Raw genomic sequence first — 17,559 nt, 5'->3', positions numbered from 1 at the left:
TTGAAGGTGGATAGGCAATGGAAGACATTTTAGATCACATGGATGAACTTCAACAATTGTACATTCCTGTCTGGCATAAAAATAAAACGGGGAAGGTGGCTCAACCGTGGCTAACCAGGGAAATTAGGGATAGTGCTAAATCCAAGGAAGAGGCATATAAATTGGCCAGAAAAAGCAGCAAACCTGGGGACTGGGAGAAATTTAGAATTCAGCAGAGGAGGACAAAGATTTAATTAGAAGGGGGAAGATAGAGTATGAGAGTAAGCGTGCAGGGAACATAAAAACTGACTGCAAAAGCTTCTAAAAATATGTAAAGAGAAAAAGATTAGTGAAGGCAAATGTACGTCCTTTGCAGTCAGAATCAGGGGAATTTATAACGGGGAACAAAGAAATGGCAGACCAATTGAACAAATACTTTGGTTCTGTCTTCACTAAGGAAGACACAAATAACCTTCCAGAAATACTAGGGGACCGAGGGTCTAGCGAGAAGGAGGAACTGAAGGAAATCCTTAATAGTCAGAAAATTGTGTTGGGGAAATTGATGGGGTTGAAGGCCGATAAATCCCCAGAGCCTGATAGTCTGTATCCCAGAGTACTGAAGGAAGTGGCCCTAGAAATAGTGGATGAAATAGTGGTCATTTTCCAACATTCTATAGACTCTGGATCAGTTCCTATGGATTGGAGGGTAGCTAATGTAACCCCACTCCCAAAGGAGGGAGAGAGAAAACAGGGAATTATAAACCAGTTAGCCTGACATTAGTAGTGGGGAAAATGTGGAATCAATTATTAAAGATGTAATGCAGCACATTTGGAAAGCAGTGACAGAATCAGTCCAAGTCAGCAAGGATTTATGAAAGGGAAATCATGCTTGACAAATTTTCTAGAATTTTTTGATGATATAACTAGTAGAGTGGACAAGGGAGAACCAGTGGATGTGGTGTATTTGGACTTTCAAAAGGCTTTTGACAAGGTCCCACACAAGAGATTAGTGTGCAAAATTAAAGCACATGGTATTGGGGGTAATGCATTGATGTGGATAGAGAACTGATTGGCAGACAAGAAGCAAAGTGTAGGAATAAACGGGTCCTTTTCAGAATGGCAGGCAGTGACTAGTAGGGTACCACAAGGTTCCGTGCTGGGACCCCAGCTACTTACAATATACATTAATGATTTAGACGAAGGAATTGAATGTAATACCTCCAAATTTGCAGATGACACTAAGCTGGGTGGCAGTGTGAGCTGTGAGGAGGATGCTAAGAGGTTGCAGGGTGACTTGGACAGGTTAGCTGAGTGGGAAAATGCATGGCAAATGCAGTATAATGTAGATAAATGTGAGGTTATCCACTTTGGTGGCAAAAACAGGAAGGCAGAATAATATCTGAATGGTACAGTTGTACAGGGCATTGGTGAGGCCACACCTGGAGTATTGTGTACAGTTTTGGTCTCCTAACCTGAGGAAGGACATTCTTGCTATTGAGGGAGTGCAGCGAAGGTTCACCAAACTGATTCCCGGGATGGCGGGACTGACCTATCAAGAAAGACTGGATCAACTGGGCTTGTATTCACTGGAGTTCAGAAGAATGAGAGGGGACCTCATAGAAACGTTTAAAATTCTGACGGGGTTAGACAGGTTAGATGCAGGAAGAATGTTCCCAATGTTGGGGAAGTCCAGAACCAGAGGTCACAGTCTAAGGATAAGGGGTAAGCCATTTAGGACCGAGATGCGGAGGAACTCCTTCACCCAGAGAGTGGTGAACCTGTGGAATTCTCTACCACAGAAAGTTGTTGAGGCCAATTCACTAAATATATTCAAAAAGGAGTTAGATGAGGTCCTTACTACTAGGGGGATCAAGGGGTATGGCGAGAAAGCAGGAATGGGGTATTGAAGTTGAATGTTCAGCCATGAACTCATTGAATGGCGGTGCAGGCTAGAAGGGCCGAATGGCCTACTCCTGCACCTATTTTCTATGTTTCTATGTGACAGATTAGGAAAAGAGGAGGTGCAATGAGACCTGGGTGTCATGGTACATCAGTCATTGAAAGTTGGCATGCAGGTACAGCAGGCGGTGAAGAAGGCAAATGGCATGTTGGCCTTCATAGCGAGAGAATTTGAGTATAGGAGCAGGCAGGTCTTACTGCAGTTGCACAGGGCCTTCGTGAGGCCACACCTGGAATATTGTGTGCAGTTTGGTCTCCTAATCTGAGGAAGGACATTCTTGCTATTGAGCGAATGCAGCGAAGGTTCACCAGACTGATTCCCGGGATGGCAGGACTGACATATGAGGAAAAACTGGATTGAGTAGGCTTATGTTCACTGGAATTTAGAAGAATGAGAAGGGATCTCATAGAAACATATAAAATTCTGACGGGATTGGACAGGTTAGATGCAGGAAGAATGTTCCCGAAGTTGCGGAAGGCCAGAACCAAGGGTAAGGGGTAAGCCATTTAGAGATGAGAAACTTCTTCACTCAGAGAATTGTGAACCTGTGGAATTCACTGCCACAAAAAGTTGTTGAGGCCAGTTCATTAGATATATTCAAAAGGGAGTTAGATGTGGCCCTTACAGCTAAAGGGATTAAGGGATGTGGAGAGAAAGCAGGAAAGTGGCACTGAAGTTGCATGATTAGCCATGATCATATTGAATGGTGGTGCAGGCTAGAAGGATGGAATGGCCCACTCTTGCACCTATTTTCTATGTTTCTATCTATCGTGTGTAGCTTCGGTGTGACCTTTGTGATGAATGTGGTACAGAATGGACTGGGCAACATAGAGGGTAGTCAAACCCCTTTGTTTATTCAAGAAGAACAAATGCTTTAAAGGAACCAAGACATAAACTATGATGTGATGCAGAAAATGAGAATGGGGTCTTTGGCCCCCAGGGAACGGGAAAGAAATGAAGATATTAGACTAGTGGGATCGGTCTTGTATTTGTTGAGGAAAAATGGAAATGAAACGACACATTGGAAGGTGTAAAGGGTAGAATCGGTTGCAATGTTGGTAGACTCTGAGCTAGGTCTGATCCATAAACAGTATGAGGAGTATCCAAGATATCTGATTAAGAAGGGAGGAACTTGGATAGCACCAGATATGCAGTGGTGTACTCTGAAAGGGATAACATGGGTTTGTAGTTGTGACAAAGTCCATCAACACACTGTTCCAGCTTGTGGGGTCACCCTCAACAAAGAATCATCAAAATGCCAGATTGGAATAATTAAATGGGGCGAAGACCAAACTAATACCATGTATAAAGGAAAAGGACAGTTTTGTGTGGCTACTGCTGCCACGTATATGATTGTGGGTTCAACCCGAAGCCCCATGCTAAAACATCACTTTTGCTTGATTTCACTGAGGAACATGCCTATCGGTGCTAAAACATTGGTACTGGTACATCATCATAATGCCACTAATCTGTAGATAAGACAGCCTCTGGAGGATGAAGCCATTCGAGCCATTCCGCATCTGGGACACTATACACCTCCCCTGTCGATGACTTTAAAGCTCATAATTGAGTGAATTAAGATACCCCAGAAACACATAGTGCAAATGATACAGACAAATATCGAGACAGAAAAGTCAATCCTGGGCCTTGGGAATCATGAATGGTGTGAAGTAGGATCTAATGTTGAACGACATCCTTGGGCTAGACTGTTCCAGATGGGATTGGTGAGTAGTGGTGCGACCGAGTCAGCCTTAGTGATGGACTTTGGACTAATAAAGTTACGCAACAAACTTATGTATCTTTGTGAGTTTGTTGAATCGATTGACGTGCTACCTGGTGAGCGCGATAACGTCAAATCAATCAGCGTTAAGAAAGAAAGAGCACGTTTCATGGCCACAGGATGTCCCAAAGTGCTTTACAGCCAATTAAGTTTAGAAATGTAGGAAATATGACATACAATTTGTGCTCACAGCAAGCTCCCACAAACAGCAATGTGATAATATCCAGATCACCTGTGGTATTGGTTGTCATTTCGCTGTCATTCTGCCTTTGAAACTGACGGTAATTCAGGATTTAGCGCATCTGCAACATAATGCGTAAATACTAAAGTTGTGGTCTGTCATTCACTGCTCCCCCACAGGATGTGATGTTCTCCTCAGCGCAGAGTTGGCAATCATGGAATTCTCTCGACTCTGGGAAACTGATGAAAACTACTGCTCTTCCGCAGAAATACCGCTGTTAAATTCTCCATTAAAAGTTAGGTATAACTGGGATTTTAACAGCGTGCTGACTGCTTAAGAAAGAAAAAGGTTGGGCAGTGTCAAATTTATCCATTTTAATAAAAAAATAAAATTGTTAAGTAACTTTAAAAAAAAGTTAGTTCACCTTTATTTCAGATTTGTCATTTCCCCATGTGCAAGCCACAATCTTTGTTTTGCTCTAACATTTTTTAAGTTAGAATTTGAAGAGCTTAGCCACCTCCTTGTTCACGGCCTGTGAAAATTCTGCATTTAGATTGGATGTTTAAACAGCTTGTTGATATTGCAGCAGCTCGCGCTAGGAGATTCCCACTGTACTCTCTTGATTTGAATTACATGTCAGAAAACCCAAGCTGCTATCCCTTTGGCCCTTCGAAAAGCTGCTCATTGTGGCCCCTCTCCCAGATTCCAGCCCCAGCTCTGTGCTCAGTGGCCTCTCTCCCAGATTCCAGCCCCAGCTCTGTGCTCACTGTGGCCTCTCTCCCAGGTTCCAGCCCCAGCTCTGTGCTCACTGTGACCTCTCTCCCAGATTCCAGCCCCAGCTCTGGGCTCAGTGGCCTCTCTCCCAGATTCCAGCCCCAGCTCTGTGCTCACTGTGGTCCCTCTCCCAGATTCCAGCCCCAGCTCTGTGCTCACTGTGACCTCTCTCCCAGATTCCAGCCCCACAGCTCTGGGCTCACTGTGGCCCCTCTTCCAGATTCCAGCCTCAGCTCTGTGCTCACTGTGGTCCCTCTCCCAGATTCCAGCCCCAGCTCTGTGCTCACTGTGGCTACTCTCCCAGATTCCAGCCCCAGCTCTGTGCTCACTGTGGCCCCTCTTCCAGATTCCAGCCTCAGCTCTGTGCTCACTGTGACCTCTCTCCCAGATTCCAGCCCCAGCTCTGTGCTCACTGTGGCCCCTCTCCCAGATTCCAGTCCCAGCTCTGTGCTCACTGTGGCCCCTCTCCCAGATTCCAGTCCCAGCTCTGTGCTCACTGTGACCTCTCTCCCAGATTCCAGCCCCAGCTCTGTGCTCACTGTGGCCCCTCTCCCAGATTCCAGTCCCAGCTCTGGGCTCACTCAGCTGCTCTCACCTGGGGACCGCGTCACAATCGGCCCCCGCACACCTGAGCTGGGCACCAGGCCCCGCCCCCTTGCTGCGCCGCCATTGGTTGGAGGACCCGCCGCCAGCTCGCTCCGCCCATCTCCGCCGGGGCTCTTCCTATTGGTCCGAGCTCCTGTCAGTCAGGCCGAACCCACGTGGTGCTGGGCGGGCAGTTTGAGGCGGTTTGTTCTGGAACTTTCCTTCAGCAGGATGGTGTGATTGACGGATGGGACAAGGATCCCGCAGCCTCTGCTGTTCAGGCCTGAATCATTGGGCCGGTTAGCAGCTTATTGAGGGCCCGCGGCCGGGGAGTGAGAAGCTGCTGCGATCCCGGGGGAACATCTTGTGGCGCCGCCCAGGTCCGTCAATCTGGTCATTAGCCGCAACACCCGGGCTCGGCCCCGCCCACAACCAGGCTCAGCCCCGCCTCTCGCACACTCCGATTGGTTGGAGGACTAACTGCCCGCTCGATCCTCCAGCCCCGCCCCCGCTCTTTCTATTGGTCCGGAGCTGCTGTCAATCACCCGGGCAATGTGAGCTGAGCATGCGCGGTGGGGCGGTTGTGTCTGAGGCAGCAGGTGAGAGATGGGCGGGTTAATAAACCTCGGGGGGCCGCGGGCTTCACACACACAGAGTGCTGTCCAAGAGACAACATTCCGCATTATCCGCTTCACACACACCCGCTGTGGGCCTCAGGCCCCGAACAACCGGCTCCGGGAGGTTGGTTGCTAGGCACTGCAGTGATGTCATAAAGCAGGGCCATTCAGCCCAGCGGGTCCTCTCCTTGTCCCTTTAAAGGTGGAGAGGTGGGACATCCTGTCTCAACACACATCCCCCCTGTTCATACTGAGAATCCCCGGGGAAGGCCCAGGGCCCAGAGTGTGGAACACAACCAAGGGGGAAAGAGGAGGCGAGACGGTGCAGTGTGGGAAATGAGAGAGGAATCTGCTCATTCCCAGGGGCAGATCGAACAAAGTGCTTTGAGTGGTGGGTCCAGCAATGAAAGTGAAACCAAACAAGAGGGAACAAATAAAAATGCAATCCAAGGGAACGGGAAGCGGGAAGAAACCACAACCAGCCCAAAAGTGGGACTAATCACCCAAAAAGGTCACTCTAGTCAGTTAGAAACTGCTCCTAGTGACTGTGTGCCTGCAGGACTCGGCTTCACACCAGTGTTTAATAGCACAGAGTGCTGGCCTCACACCCAGGGGTCAATGTGTTAGAATTCCAGGGGCAGTGAGAACATGCTTGGAAATATCCTGGAGAATATAAGAAATAGGACTAGGCCATTTGGCCCCTCGAGCCTGCTCCGCCATTCAATAAGATCATGGCTGATTTGATCTTGGTCTCAACTCCACTTCCCTGCCCGTTCCCCAAGCCCTTGACTCCATTCTCCTTCAAAAATCTGTATCACCACCTTAAATATGTTCAAAGACCCATCCTCCACAGCTCTCTGGGGTAGAGAATTCCAAAGATTCACGATTCTCTAAGAGAAGAAATTCCTCCTAATTTCTGTTTTAATTGGGCGACCCTTTATTCTGAAACTATGCTCCCTAGTTCTGGATTCCCCCATGAGGGGAAACATTCTCTCTCCATCTACCCTGTCAGGAGCAGTGAAAGCTCACTGGGCCCCAGCATATGCTCATCGCAAAACACCGGGAAAGGGAAAAGTCAGCTCTGAAGCCAGTTTGCTGCTCCTTCTGCCCAGCACTGCCTGCACCCCCGGCACACGGAGGGGGAATTTTAGCCTCAGTATTACAGGTTTCATTTACAGGCTGGTGAGAGAAATAGTTCATACTGACACCGAGCTGTGTGATTGGTTCAGTCTGTATGTGACTGACGGGCTCTTTTAAATTTGAGTGGTCATGTATTCGAATTCCCCGTAACTCTAATGGTGGATATAAAAGAGAGATGTGTTCAAATCAAAGAGTCTCCTTGGAGATTCTCAGAGAAGTAACGGGTCAGCTTAAAACTGAAAAAGATAAATTTTTTTAGAAGTTTCCAATCAGCAGTTTTTGACCGATATTGACTCCCACAGGGACGGAGAATTCTACAATAAGAAAGAACTGGTCATCATTTGAAAGGTATTAAAGGATTCGAGGGGCTCTTACATTTGGGCTCTTTATTTTGTTTACTCGAGGAGTTAGACAACAGACTTCCTGCTGTCAATAAGGAGTTGGATTATTGGACCATGATGTATTTACTTGTTCATATTTTGTTAAATACATTTGCTGAGTGGATTTAAATTCAAGATGAGGTTTGCAGGCATGATGATTTATTCACACATCGAAGGTGAGAGAAATGCTGTGGGGCACATGCTAAGTCCAGTAGCTGAACGTGATTAACAAACTGTGTTTTGTGTTTAGTGATCCCGGGCATGTTACCGAGCCCGTCCCTGGATACCAAGGCAAGGAGAGGCACTCTGGAAGGTAGGGGGAGCTGGGACTTGTCTATGAGAGGAACGAACAGATTTGAGAACTGAAATAATCTAGAATTAGAAAGGAGAAAATGCCCAAAATGGAGCAGTCAGTAACAGGACATCAATTAGTCTCCTCTTATCTTGGAACATTAAATATCGACACTTTTATTTGAAATATCAAAATATTAAACAGCAGCCCAGTTACAGGGGTTATTAACATCAGCAGAAACAAACCCCAACTGTCAGAATGAACATGGTTCAGCCGGGATGTGATTAACAGCAGCAATAATAGTAGACTCCCACCCCTGCAGTCACTTGTGAACTTGCTGGTGTGTCAGCAGGATGGATGAATGAGTGAATCTCTTCCCACACTCAGAGCAGGTGAATGGGCTCTCCGTGGTGTGAACTTGCTGGTGCGATAGAAGGTTAAATGAACTAATGAAACTCTTTCCACACTCAGAGCAGGTGAACGGTCTCTCCCCAGTGTGAATACGCTGGTGCGTTAGAAGGTTGGATGAACTAATAAATCCCTTCCCACACTCCAAACAGGTGAATGGCCTCTCCCCAGTGTGAACTCGGTGGTGTTTCAACAGACTGGATGACGGAGTGAATCCCTTCCCACACTCAGAGCAGGTGAACGGTCTATCCCCAATGTGAACTCGCTGGTGCTTTAGCAGGTTGGATGACAAATTGATTCCCTTCCCACACTCACAGGTGAACTGTCTCTCTGTAGTGTGAGCTCCCTGGTTTGTCAGCAGGTGGGATAACTGAGTGAATCCCTTCCCACACTCAGAGCAGGTGAAAGGCCTCTTCCCAGTGTGAATACGTTGGTGCTTTAGAAGGTTGGATGACTGAGCGAATCCCTTCCCACACCCAGAGCAGGTGAATGGCCTTTCCCCAGTGTGAACTTGCTGGTGTGTCAGCAGGTTGGATGACTGAGTGAAATGCTTCCCACAGTCAGAGCAGATGAACGGCCTCTCCCCAGTGTGAACTCGCTGGTGTGTCAGCAGGGTTGATGATGAAGGGAATCCCTTTCCACACATGGAGCAAGTGAATGGGCTCGCCCCAGTGTGAACTTGTTGGTGTGTCAGCAGATGGGATGACCGAGTGAATCCCTTCCCACACATGGGGCAGGTGAACGGTCTCTCCCCGGTGTGACTGCGTTGATGAGTTTCCAGCTCAGACGGGTAACTGAATCCCTTTCCACAGTCCCCACATTTCCACGGTTTCTCCGTGGTGCAGGTGTCCTTGTGACTCTCCATGGTTGGATGATCAGTTGAAGCCTCGTCCACACACACAACACGTGTAATGGTTTCTCCGTGCTGTGAATGGTGCGATGTTTTTTCAGGTTGTGTAACTGGTTAAAGCTCTTTCCACAGTCAGTGCACTGGAACACTCACACGGGTGTGTGTGTCTCGGTGCTTCTCTAGTCACGCCGATTTGTGAAATCTTTTCCTAAAGACAGAACAAGCAAATAATTCTCCTGCCATATTCAAAGGCCGATGATATTCAGGTCCGGAGGAATCAAGTGACTCTGTCAGATCTTGATGTGATGTTTGGTTTTTGTTTCCTGTCTGAAAATCTCCCCTTCTAATACTCTGTAAAAGGAGATTACAGAACTCATCACTAAGTACAGAACAGACAATTCTAGTTTCTATGGAACATTCTTTCCTCTCTTGTTTCCCCAAAGCTGCAAATCCCCGTTCCGCACTCTCCCTCCTCCCTGTGCTGAAAGCCAAACACATCGCACGTCTCAAGACAGTTTGTCCTCCGCTCCCAGTTTTCACCACCAACTCTGGCTGGGTGCAGTTTTACACTCACTGGTTCCCCTCCCTCTCCTCCCCTGAAAGTGCTGACTCTGGTTGGGTGTAGTTCTATACTCACTGGTTCCCCTTCCTCTCCTCCCCTGAAAGTGCTGACTCTGGCGGGTTTCAGTTCGACACTCACTGGTTCCTCTCCCTCTCCTCCCCTGAAAGTGCTGACTCTGGCAGGTTTCAGTTCGACACTCACTGGTTCCCCTCCCTCTCCTTCCCTGAAGGTGCTGACTCTGGCGGGTTTCAGTTCGACACTCACTGGTTCCCCTCCCTCTCCTTCCCTGAAGGTGCTGACTCTGGCAGGTTTCAGTTCGACACTCACTGGTTCCCCTCCCTCTCCTTCCCTGAAGGTGCTGACTCTGGCTGGGTTCAGTTCTACACTCACTGGTTCCCCTCCCTCTCTCCCCTGAAGGTGCTGACTCTGGCAGGTTTCAGTTCTACATTCACTGGTTCCCCTCCCTCTCTCCCCTGAAGGTGCTGACTCTGGCAGGTTTCAGTGCTACACTCACTAGTTCCCCTCCCTCTCCTCCCCTGAAGGTGATGACTCTGGCAGGTTTCAGTTCTACACTCACTGGTTCCCCTTCCTCTCCTCCCCTGAAGGTGCTGACTCTGGCAGGTTTCAGTTCTACACTCACTGGTAACCTGAAATATAACAGAAAATAATGGAAATACTCAGGCAACATCTGTAGAGATAGAAATTAGAGTTAAGGTATCAGGTCACTTTCCTTTCATCAGAACTGGAAAATAGGAGCAGGGGTCGGCCCTCCGGCCCCTCGAGCCTGCTCCGCCATTCAATAAGATCATGGCTGATCATCAACCTCAACTCCACTTTCCCGCCCCATCTCCCTATCTCTTGATTCCTTGAGACTCCAAAAATCTATCTATCTCAGTCATGAATATAAGTTTTAAATAAGTGCAGAGGCAGGGAAAGGGGAGGAAAGACAGGAGTGATTAAATGACAAAAGGGATGATGGAGCAAGGCAAAAGGAGATGGTGATGGGACAAGAAACAAAAGATGGGTCTGGAGGAGGTGTAAATGGCAATAGGAGATCATTACCAACAGCTGCTGTACTAAACAATGGGAGCAGTGGTTATGGTGAAATTGTGGAAATCAATGTTGAGTCCGGAAGATGAAATTCTGTGCCTCGAGCTTTATTAGAACAGTGGAGGAGGCCGAGGACAGCGAGGTCAGAGTGGGAGTGGTCCGGAGAATTTCAGTAACAAGCGATCGGAAACTCAGAGTCATGCTTGCGACTGAACGAAGGTATTCCGCGATGCGATCACCCAATCTGCATTTGGTCTCTCCAATGTCGAGGACACTGCATCACGAGCAGCGAATACAGTATACTAAATTCAAAGTAGTACAATAAATCGTTGTTTCACCTGGAAGGAGTGTCTGTGGCCCTGGACGGTGGGAAGGGAGGAGGTGAAAGGGCAGGTGTTGTATTTCCGATTTTAAAGTAGGAAATGAGGCAATTAATTTGTGCACAGAAAGCTCCCACAAACAGCAATGAACAGATAACGTATTTTAGTGATGTTGATTGAGGGATATATATTGGCCAGGACACCGAGGTAACTCCCCTGCTCTTCTTCGATATAGTGCCATGGGATCTTTTAAATCTACTCTCATTGCAGCCGGGTCCTCGGTTTAACGTCGCATCACAAGAGACGACATCTCTGACAGTGCAGTGCTGCACTGGAGTGCCAGCCTGGATTTTTGTGCTCAAGTCTCTGGAGTGGGACTTAAGCAGCTCTGAGAACAAGGGGATCTAAATCTGGACCCATCTGTTACAATTCTATGGGCTGTAAACTGTCTCCCCAGCATTTACCAGCGCCTTCAGGAGAGATGCTGAGAAAGCCCCTGTGTGCAGAGTGAGAACAAAATCAATGAGTCAATGATTTTCTCTCCCGGTCACTGGGACCCTGAAGCCCCGCCCACTCTTTGTTGCTTTACAAATATGGACAAAGAAGTTCCTTTGAACCATCCCGTAATATAACTATATCACATAAGATGTGAAATCAGTTATTTTCTGCATAATTTATCTTTTTTGATCCGATTTCATAAAAATCCTCCACACACATTGCATATGACAGGGGACAAGAGAGAGAGAGGGAAACCAGTCTCCATTTCTCCTTCATTTACAGACCCTCCCTGGTCTGTCACCAATTCTCCTTCATTTACAGATGCTCCCTGACCAATCACCAATTCTCCTTCATTTACAGACACTCCCTGACCATTCACCATTTCTCCCTCAATGACAGATGCTCCCTGACCAATCACCAATTCGCCTTCATTTACAGACCGGTCTGTCACCATTTCTCCTTCATTTACAGATGCTCCCTGACCACTCCATGTTTCTGCTTCATTTGCAGACGCTCCCTGACGAGTCACCGCTTTGTGGACCTTTCTGTTGTGGCTTTCAACAATAAAAACCCTGTGGGGTGGAGCAAACATTGCAACATTTGGTAGTGAAATGGATTAGTGCAGGACAGACAGCAGGGATTATTTGAGGAAATAACACAGTGCAGTGAGAAAGGAAATGCAGGGGATGTTGTGTAGATGGATTGTCAAAGGGTGTTTGATAAGGTGCCGGACAGGAGGCTTGTTGATCAAATCACGGTATTAAAGGGAATGGGGCAGCGTGGAGAGGATGTTGGGTAAAGGGCAGAAAACAGAGAGTAGTGGTTAATGGAGGTTTTTCAGAGTGGAGGAATGTAAACAGTGGTGTCCCCAGGGTCAGTATTGGGACCATTGCTCTGCTCAATGTAGAGAAATGATCTGGGCTTGGATATATGGGGCACACGATCAAAATCTCCAGAGGAGACCAAAAAAGGGACGATGGCCAACTGTGAAATGACTAAGTAGTTTCAGTATGAATGCACAGGTTAGTAAATAGGGTGGGTAGATGTCAGATGAAATGTAACCGAGATAAATGTGAGGTGATATTTCTTTGTCCCAAAATGTGTGAGGAAAAGTACATTAAATGGTAAAAATGTAAAAGCAGTAGAGAAGCAGAAAAGGAAAGGGGTGTTAGATTCTAGCTAATGCCTTGTAACATTGGTGGTATGAGACGTGAATTGGCTAGAATAGACTGGCAAATGATACTTAAAGGGTTGGTGGTGGATAGGCAATGGCAAACATTTAAAGATCACATGGATGAACTTCAACAATTGTATATCCCTGTCTGGAGTAAAAATAAAACGGGGAAGGTGGCTCAACCGTGGCTAACAAGGGAAATTAGGGACAGTGTTAAGTCCAAGGAAGAGGCATATGAATTGGCCAGAAAAAGCAGCAAACCTGAGGACTAAGAGAAATTTAGAATCCAGCAGAGGAGGACAAAGTGTTTAATTCGGAGGGGGGAAATAGAGTATAAGAGGAAGCTTGCTGAGAACATAAAAACTGACTGCAAAAGCTTCTATAGATATGTGAAGAGAAAGAGATTAGTGAAGACAAATGTAGGTCCCTTGCAGTCAGAATCAGGTGAATTTATAATGGGGAACAAAGAAATGGTGGACCAATTGAACAAATACTTTGGCACTGTCTTCACGAAGGAAGACTCGAATAACCTTCCGAAAATACTAGGGGACCGAGGATCTAGCGAGAAGGAGGAACTGAAGGAAATTATTATTAGTCAGGAAATTGTGTTAGGGAAATTGATGGGATTGAAGGCTGATAAATCCCCACGGCCTGATAGTCTGCAGCCCAGAGTACTTAAAGAAGTGGCCTTAGAAATAGTGGATGCATTGGTGATCGTTTTCTAACAGTCTGTCGACTCTGGATCAGTTCCTATGGACTGGAGGGTAGCTAATGTAACACCAATTTTTAAAAAAGGAGGGAGAGAGAAAACGGGGAATTATAGACCGGTTAGCCTGACATCGGTAGTGGGGAAAATGCTGGAATCAATTATTAAAGATGAAATAGCAGCGCATTTGGAAAGGATTGACAGGATCAGTCCAAGTCAGCATGGATTTATGAAAGGAAATCATGCTTGACAAATCTTCTATAATTTTTTGAGGATGTAACTAGTAGAGTGGACAAGGGAGAACCAGTGGATGTGGTGTATTTGGACTTTCAAAAAGCTTTTGACAAGGTCCAACACAAGAGATTGGTGTGCAAAATTAAAGCACATGATATTGGGGGTAATGTATTGACGTGGATAGAGAACTGGTTGGCAGACAGCAAGCAGAAAGTCGGGATAATCGGGTCCTTTTCAGAATGGCAGGCTGTGATTAGTGGGGTACCATAGGGCTCAGTGCTGGAATCCCAGCTATTTACAATATACATCAATGATTTAGATGAAGGAATTGAGTGTAATATCTCCAAGTTTGCAGATGACACTAAGCTGGGTGGCTGTGTGAGCTGTGAGGAGGATGCTAAGAGGCTGCAGGGTGACTTGGACAGGTTAGGTGAGTGGGCAAATGCATGGCAGATGCAGTATAATGTGGATAAATGTGAGGTTATCCACTTAGGTGGCAAAAACATGAAGGCAGATTATTATCTGAATGGCGGGCAGATTAGGGAAAGGGGAGGTGCAACGAGACCTGGGTGTCATGGTACATCAGTCATTGAACGTTGGCATGCAGGTACAGCAGGCGGTGAAGAAGGCAAATGGCATGTTGGCCTTCATAGCTAGGGGATTTGAGTATAGGAGCAGGGAGGTCTTACTGCAGTTGTACAGAGCCTTGGTGAGGCCACACCTAGAATATTGTGTTCAGTTTTGGTCTCCTATTGAGGGAGTGCAGCGAAGGTTCACCAGACTGATTCCCGGGATGGCAGGACTGACATATGAGAAGAGACTGGATCGACTGGGCCCGTATTCACTGTAGTTTAGAAGAATGAGAGGGGGATCTCATAGAAACATATAAAATTCTGACCGTTAGATGCAGGAAGAAAGTTCCCAATGTTGGGGAAGTCTAGAATCAGGGGTCACAGAGTAAGACTAAGGGGTAAGCCATTTAGGACCAAGATGAGGAAAAACTTCTTCACTCAGAGAATTGTGAACCTGTGGAATTCTCTACCGCATAGAGTTGTTGATGTCAGTTCGTTAGATATATTCAAGAAGGAGTTTGATATGGCCCTTATGGCTAAAGGGATCAAGGGGTATGGAGAGAAAGCAGGAAAGGGGTACTGAGGTGAATGATCAGCCATGATCTTATTGGTGCAGGCTCGAAGGGCCGAATGGCCTACTCCTGCACCTATTTTTTATGTTTCTATGTTTCCAGACTCCCACCACCCTTTGGGTAAATAAATTTCCCCTCAATACTTCCATGCAATTACTTTAAATCTGGCCCTCTGGTTGTTGAACCCTCTGCCAAGGAACACAGGTCCTTTCTATCCACTCTATCCAGGCCCCTCATAATCTTATACACCTCAATCAGGTCTCCCCTCAGCCTGCTCTGTCCCAAAGAAAACAGACCTAGACTATCCAATCTTACCTCATAGCCAAAGTTCTACAGACCAGGCAACAATCTGGTAAATTTCCTCTGCACCCTTTCCTGTAATATGGTGACCAGAACTGCATACAGTACTCCAGCTGCAGCCTAACCAGTGTTTTATGCAGTTCAAGCATACGTCCTTGCCTCTTGTATTCCAGGCCTCGACTGATAAAGGTAAGTATTCCACATGCCTTCTTAATCACCTTATCTACCTGGCCTGCTACCTTCAGGGATCTGTGAACCTGCACTCCAAGGTCCATTTGTTCCTCTACATCTTTCAATGCCGTACCAGTTAATGTGTATTCCTTTGTCTTGTTAGACCTCCCCAAATGCATTACCTCGCACTTCTCCGGATTGAATTCCATTTGTCACTGTTCTGCAGCTTTCTTAATTATCAACTACACAGCCTATTTTAGTGTCATCTGCAAACTTCTTAATCATATCCCCAACATTCAAGTCTAAGTCATTGATACATACCATAAAAAGCAAGGGACCCTGCACTGAGCCCTGCAGAATCTCACTGGATACAGCCTTCCAGTCACAAAAACAACCATCAACCATTACCCTTTGCTTCCTTCCTCTGAGCCAATTTTGGATCCAACTTGCCTCTTTACCTTGGATCCCATGGGCTTTTACTTTCGTAACCAGTCTGCCATGTGGGACCTGATCAAAAGATTTGCTAAAATTCATGTGCACGACAATATATGCACTGATCTCATCGACCCTTCTGGTTACCTCCTTGAAAAATTCAATCAAGTTAGTCAGGCACGACCTTCCCTTAACAAATCCATGCTGACTGTCCTTGATTAATCCATGTCTTTCCAAATGAAGATTTATTCTTTCCGTCAGGATTTTTTGCAATACTTTTCCCACCACTGAGGTTAGCTGACTGGCCTGTAATTACTTGGTCTATCCCTTTCTCCCTTTTTAAGCAAAGGTCTTGGTCGGCTGGCGCGGACACGATGGGCCGAAATGGCCTCCTTCCGTGCTGTACATTTTTATGATTCTATGAAAAAGTATCGTTTATTCCTACTCTGTTTTCTGTCCATTAACCAATCATCAATCCAAGATAATATATTACCCTTAATCCCATGAGATGTATTTTAGCCATATTATGTTAAAGGCAAAGAGGTTGTTTCCACTGGTCGGGAAGACTAGAACTAGGGGGCACAGCCTCAAAATACGGGGAAGCCAATTTAAAACCGAGTTGAAAAGGAATTTCTTCTCCCAGAGGGTTGTGAATCTGTGGAATTCTCTGCCCAAGGAAGCAGTTGAGGCTAGCTCATTGAATGTATTCAAGTCACAGATAGATAGATTTTTAACCAATAAGGGAATTAAGGGTTACGGGGAGAGGGCGGGTAAGTGGAGCTGAGTCCACGGCCAGATCAGTCATGATCTTATTGAATGGCGGAGCAGGCTCAAGGGGCTAGATGGCCTACTCCTGTTCCTAATTCTTAAGTTCTTATGTTATCTCTAAAACCTACAAGGGGTTCAGATACACAAATCTTTAAAAGTAGGAGGACAAGTTGATAAAGTGGTTAAAAAACACATGGGATCCTAGGTTTTATAAATAGGGCTGTGGAGTACAAAAGGGCAAAGGTCATGTAAACCTGTACAAATCATTGGTTGGACTGCAGTTCGAATATTGTGTCAGGTTTTGGGGATCTTACACCAGGAAGGATGTGGAGGCCATGGAGAGGGTGCAGAGAGATTCACTGAGACGATACCAGGGAAGAGAGGCTTTAGTTATCAGGGGAGATTGGAGAAACTGGGGCTCTTTTCATTAGAACAAAGGGTAATTGGAGATCTGAGGGAGGTGTTCAAAGTTTGATCAGGTAAATGAGGAAAAACTATTTCCACCAGTTGGAGAGTCAGTAACTCGAGGACATCAAATTCAAATCATCACCAAAAGGCTCAGACCCAGGGAGGAACTATCGAGCACACTGTACAACAATGTTTGGGACACTCACTGTCCCTCCGGATCTGTGTCCGGGGGAGGAACTGATGCGTTTTTCTTATCTTTGTGTTAAATGATGTTCACATCGAGGTGACAGATGTCAGTGCTGGGGAATGGGGTATTCTGAGATCATATTGTCTGCCTGAAGCACTCTGCAGTCAGGTACAGCATGGGTTAAATACAGAGTAAAGCTCCCTCTACACTGTCCCATCAAACACTGCCAACCCATAATGAGCAGAGCTCAGGGAGGTTGGTTGCTAGGCACTGCAGTGATGTCATAAACAGGGCCATTCAGCCCAGCTGGTCCTCTCCTTGTCCCTTTAAAGGTGGAGAGCTGGGACATCCTGTCTCAACACACATCCCGCCCTGTTCATACAGAGAATCCCCGGGGAAGGCCCAGGGCCCAGAGTGTGGAACACAACCAAGGGGGAAAGAGGAGGAGAGAAGAGGAGGTAAATGAAGGAGTTGGGACTGAGGGCCACCAAGCTGAAGTTTTAGAGGAAGAGTGAGTTCAGTAGTTTAAGATCCAGGGAGAGAACAAGGCACATTGCACAAATTGCTACTATTTTACCCTTCTCTTCACTCTACCCCTGAAGGTGCTGACTCTGGCTGGGTTCGGTTCTACACTCACTGAATCCCCTCCCTCTCCTCCC

General features: G+C 46.5%; 1 protein-coding gene and 1 long non-coding RNA gene across 4 annotated transcripts in view; one reads left to right on the top strand and one right to left on the bottom strand.

Annotated features, from left to right (window-relative positions):
- Positions 1 to 5,481: 5,481 nt before the first annotated feature.
- The window catches only part of LOC139273804 (uncharacterized), a 38,964-nt gene continuing 26,886 nt past the window's right edge, over positions 5,482 to 17,559 (top strand). Inside the window, exons 1-2 of one of the 2 annotated variants that reach the window (XR_011595369.1) lie at positions 5,482 to 5,639; positions 7,647 to 7,709. This is a non-coding gene — a long non-coding RNA (uncharacterized lncRNA). The other variant, XR_011595368.1, reaches the window with a different exon arrangement.
- Positions 7,866 to 17,559, bottom strand: part of LOC139273758 (zinc finger protein 502-like) — a 28,639-nt gene continuing 18,945 nt past the window's right edge. For both annotated transcript variants that reach the window (XM_070890814.1, XM_070890815.1), the window contains exon 3: positions 7,866 to 9,297. In XM_070890814.1, coding sequence (XP_070746915.1) covers positions 8,011 to 8,961 — 951 coding nt within the window. In that variant the 5' untranslated portion in view covers positions 8,962 to 9,297 and the 3' untranslated portion in view covers positions 7,866 to 8,010. The remainder of the gene's footprint in view (positions 9,298 to 17,559) is intronic.

The sequence above is a fragment of the Pristiophorus japonicus genome, chromosome 9 (genome assembly GCF_044704955.1).
Source record: "Pristiophorus japonicus isolate sPriJap1 chromosome 9, sPriJap1.hap1, whole genome shotgun sequence".
Classification (NCBI taxonomy): Eukaryota; Metazoa; Chordata; class Chondrichthyes; family Pristiophoridae; genus Pristiophorus; species Pristiophorus japonicus.
This window is presented reverse-complemented; position numbering and strand designations above follow the sequence as displayed.